The following is a 4,736-nucleotide window of genomic DNA, read 5'->3' on the forward strand; positions in this document are numbered from 1 at the left end:
GGCGCCCCTCTATTTTTCTTTTTAAAAGGTGGTAAAAATCTAACTACATGAATATAATAATATTAGCAGCATCAGTACCATATACAGTGGTTTAGTAGCCATTATTCTGTTCATTACTTCATTTTATTCTTAGCATTGGAATTTTTACATACCTTATATTCCATCACTAATTTCAGAGGTTACTGATAAAATTAATTCTCTAGATAGCATCTATGAACACTGAAACAGAAACTTTACAGTAGATATACTTATTCCTAATTAATGGGTGAAGAAACTGGGACCATGAAAATGAAATATCTTGCCAAGCCTATTTTTTAATCCAGTGTTGCAGTGACATTAGACTGGGCCTTCTTGTATCAAGGGTCATTTATTTTTTGCCTCCAGCCAAACTGTAGTTTATGGAGACTTCCAGATGTCAATGGATAACACATATTTTGTTTGTACTTAGACCCTAAACACTTTCTACAAAACAATCTCAAAAGAGATTCTCATGTAAACACAATTTATTTGGGAGAATTAGCATGGGAATACAAATTAAAATAAATATTTGAAACTGTGTATTTGTTTTCTTTCATATAAAATCAAACATTTTACTGTTAGATCTTCTATTTTCAATGTTAGAGGTATACACAAATTTGTGGAAGTATTCCAGTAGCATAATTTTCTCTTAATTTGCCAATAATGAAGACCTGCTTGTAATTGCCTCTATAAGAAATGTAACTATCCTATGATTCATTTAATCAGTAAATCTGCAGTTGAATAAAATAATAACTAGTTTATAAAGAGGTTAATTTCACTTTTATTTAGTGACCTAAAGTAAAATTATGTCCACATAGAAAGTAAGATTTAATGGCTAATCTACATAGCAATTGCATAATTTTGCATCATGAACTAAATTATCAGTTTTAAATAACTATACAAGAAATATAAAGCCACTGAAATCAAAGCTAGCATCACCATCCCAGGTGAGACCATGTTAATCAACAGTAAATGCCAAGAGCCTCTGGAATGTATATTTGCCTAATAACTAGTAAAATAATACAATCATTATTAAAATGTATGTCAATTATTATTTTTTTAAACATTTATCCAGTTCTTGATTAAGTTCTGATTCACTTTACCAAAATCCTAAAAAAAAATGTCAAATTTTCATCCTAGAAAGATGTTTGAAAACTTAGTAGGGTATTCGACAAGGATTTGTAGATGGATGGATGGAAGAATCTATGATCAATCCCCATAAGATTTTTTAATTCTATCCTGCACATGGTGACTGAGGCAAACATGCTGCATAAAGAATTTGGTATGAGATCAACAAAACTTTCCTTTCAATAGAAAGAGTAGGTAAGACTGAAGGTAACGTAATTCCTGAAAAATGGGTAAGCGTAACAAAAGCTCATTTGCCTTTACTTGATCCCAAGCACAGCTCGAAAAGGAGATGCACAATTTATAGACATAAACAACAGGATGGAATAATTTCAGATTCTTTTATTGAGTACCTAATATACTGGGTACTAGGAAATCATTTGAACTCAATTAAAAGAATGTAGGTGTGAATCCAGGGCCACCACTTACTGGTAAGTTGATCTTGGGCTCATTACTTGATCTCACAAATCTTAGGTTTCTCATCTGTAAAGTATTTTTTTTTTGAAGAGGAACAAAGTATCTAATATTCTTAGCAAAGTATCTGACACATAGGAAAACACAGAAATTATGTTAATAATAATAATAATAGTAATAATAATAAGTACTACTGTTGGTTTTCCTTTATCATGCATCAGAATTTTTTTTTCCTTTCCTCTCCTAATCTTTTATTTGTTAAACAGTAGTCTTTAATAATAAATGCCAAAGGAAAGCAACAAACAAAAGCAGGGGATTTGCATAGTGGATGGGAAATGACTGTGAGCCATGGCAGACCAGAAGTTCCTGTTCTGTTCTGTGGGGCCAGGAGTCTGCAATGTGGTGTCCTCATCTTTCTTCTCCCTCACAAAGGTCTCAAACAGCTTAGATGGGAGGCTGAACGTGATGACTGGTCCTAATTTTTGCTATTCAACCATTTTTCTTGCTCTTGTTCTCTGACTCCATACAGTCCAGACTGTTCAATGGATTTGTAATAAACTTCCAAGATGGAGGGAAATTTCTTGCTCATTGTTTGCCTGAAATCTTGGCTTGTGTTCATCTTATTAAACAAAAAATATGCTCCAAAAACACCCAAGAGTTCAACTATTAAAACTTCTTTAAAGATCTTCTCTGCCACTGGTTCCGTAGTGCGGGCCATCCTGAGGTCTTACATGCAGGCCTGCGCGTGCGCCATGCATCGGAATTTTTAACTAAGTTTCCAGAAATGTTGTCTCAGAATGAAATGATACCTTAGTAATAATTCCTTACATGTACAGTGACAAAAGTTGCTTTATTTGACAATCATAGCCTCTTTCCAGCATATTTATAAAGATCTCATATATAGATGATACAAGCAAGGTTCAAAAAGGTTTAATAGCTTGCTCAAAGTCACATGACAAGTGCCACAAACTTCATCTTGTATTATTCTAAGCATGCTAGATGATTCTGACCTCAGTCTTTTTCCTGAAGGCAGGGTAATCCTGAGTGGAATAGAGGAGTAAGTCATTTTAAAAATGTGGATAAACATATCCTGGTGAGGGTGACTTGGTGGCCTTCCTACTTACAGGCCTTCATATTATTAAATACATACACAACAGGCAAGCTGGGAGTGTGAAAAATGCAGCACAAGTAGCTATTAATATTTCCCTTATCAAGTGTATCTTAGATATTCCATTATAAGAACTTTGCTTTTTAGTATGACTTGTCTAGCTCTTTTAGTAATTCTTTCAGCATCTTTAGATGCTTATTTTGTGAGAAAAATCAATTTATGATGCTGGGAACTAGGGAATTTGTATAGCCATTAATTAAGAAGAGCTAATTTTGGAAAGCTTTCTAGGTTATACTCCCAGAACATCCTCCTGATTTCCTCTCTGAATCAGTGGCTGGCTCTTCCATTTGACTAGACAAGATAGAAGTGGGCAGAGGTAGAGAGACTGTGGAGCAGAAATGGTGGGTTTGCTCACTTACTACCTGTTCCACTCCCCTTCTTTGCCTGTCTCTCAAGTAAAAGTAAAACATCAAATTCCCAGTATCCCTTGCAGCTACAAGTAGCCAGGTTCTGCTCACTGTCCACCAATGCGTTCTTTCCTTTTTTTTTTTCCTTTGTGCAGGGAAGAGACGATGTCTGTCAGCAGCCATTACAAAAATGGTACAGCAAGAAAGTAAGAAGCGACCCAAGTAGTGTCTTTCCCTCAACTTCTTGTATGAAATGAATACATGACACAGTGTCTGAGTTCCTGCTAAGCAGTTTTCTGGTATTTGCAGCTATCTGAAATAGTCAGGTGGAAAGACTACCTGACTCTCAGAACTGCTCTATGGTTGCCATGGTTTATACTTATGTTTGGTGGGAGGAGCACTTGATGGGTATTTTGGTAAGTATTTAAAGACAATGTGTTGCAAACATGAAGATTGATCTTCCATAATATGTGCTCAGTAAGTAACTTTTTTTTTTGACTGAAAACAGAAATTTTTCCTCCTCCACAGAGGAGTGATAGGTCAAAAGCAAAGCGTTTGCTGTTATTCAAGAATAGGATCTTTCCTTCAGTAGCATTTAATAGAAGATATATGTACAAAAAATAAAAGATATGTGAAACCAGATGTCATTGTCATAAATGGCAGTTCCAGTGAAAGGAAGTGTGATTTGGGAGGAAAAATATTTCTTAGAGGTGGCTGGGAACCTGGGAAGCTAGGTTCTTTTGAGTTCCATCAGTTGCTTCTCTTGCATCTTTGGATAAATCAAACCCAAGTTCTTTGTGCTTAAATATCCTTATATATTGAATATTACCAATAGTGCTTGCTCTTTCTCTTTCGCTCTCAACTTATGCTCTGAAGAAGATAAACGTATGTTAAACATTTTGAGTATCTTTGAAGGGAAATAACCTTCAAGTGTCATGGATGAATGCATCATTAGTATAATGCTTTCACAGATCTTAGGAAAAAATAACACTCTGCCTAGTTACTGTCAAAACAGATTAGAACATTGACCAATCATCACATTGATATTTAGTGAAAATGAAATACATCTTTTTCCAGTCTAAGTCGTGGTCAAAGAGTCTTTCAATTTGAGTGATAAAAGGAAGGATCAGGGATTTTGTTGCAACTATTGTCAATGCCTCTGTCAAAATCGTCTTTGGTATTTTCTCATTTAGCTAAATGAATTTTAGAGATGAAAGATCACTAAATATTAGGGGTAGAAGTATAATATAATTGTAGAATTCATTCAGGATTTAAGATTTCCTACCCTTTCTCCCAAACTCAGTCTACTCTTTTCTGTCTCAGTAAAAAACCCAATCAGCCATTCGTTCTGCAAATCAACAAATGTAATAATGATAACAATGCCATCGCCAACATGTGTGGAGAGAATTTCAGTTCATGAGCTCATTTACAAATATATCTGCCCATTTGATCATTGATCATTAGAGAATCACTGAAACTTAAGGCTGAGAATATAAGCCAGATGATAAAAACTCCCTTGTTTTCAAATACAACAATCTAGGTTGTTGAAAGATTACTGCCTTCTGCTCTGGTCATGATCCCGGGGTCCTGGGATCGAGCCCCACATTGGGCTCTCTGCTCAGCGGGGAGCCTGTTTCTCCCTCTCCCTCTGCCTGCTGCTTGTG

The 4,736-nt window shown here is 35.4% G+C and overlaps 1 protein-coding gene across 1 annotated transcript; it reads right to left on the bottom strand.

Annotated features, from left to right (window-relative positions):
• Nucleotides 1-1,803: 1,803 nt before the first annotated feature.
• On the bottom strand, nt 1,804-2,275 carry LOC112815629 (protein CEBPZOS-like). The gene has a single exon (XM_025861688.2). The coding sequence runs from the start codon at nt 2,273-2,275 to the stop codon at nt 2,033-2,035; it is 243 nt and encodes an 80-aa protein (XP_025717473.1). The 3' UTR covers nt 1,804-2,032.
• Nucleotides 2,276-4,736: the final 2,461 nt, after the last annotated feature.

Source organism: Callorhinus ursinus, unplaced genomic scaffold (genome assembly GCF_003265705.2).
Source record: "Callorhinus ursinus isolate GAN/ISIS: 27379988/994484 unplaced genomic scaffold, GSC_fseal_2.0 scaffold6, whole genome shotgun sequence".
Classification (NCBI taxonomy): Eukaryota; Metazoa; Chordata; class Mammalia; order Carnivora; family Otariidae; genus Callorhinus; species Callorhinus ursinus.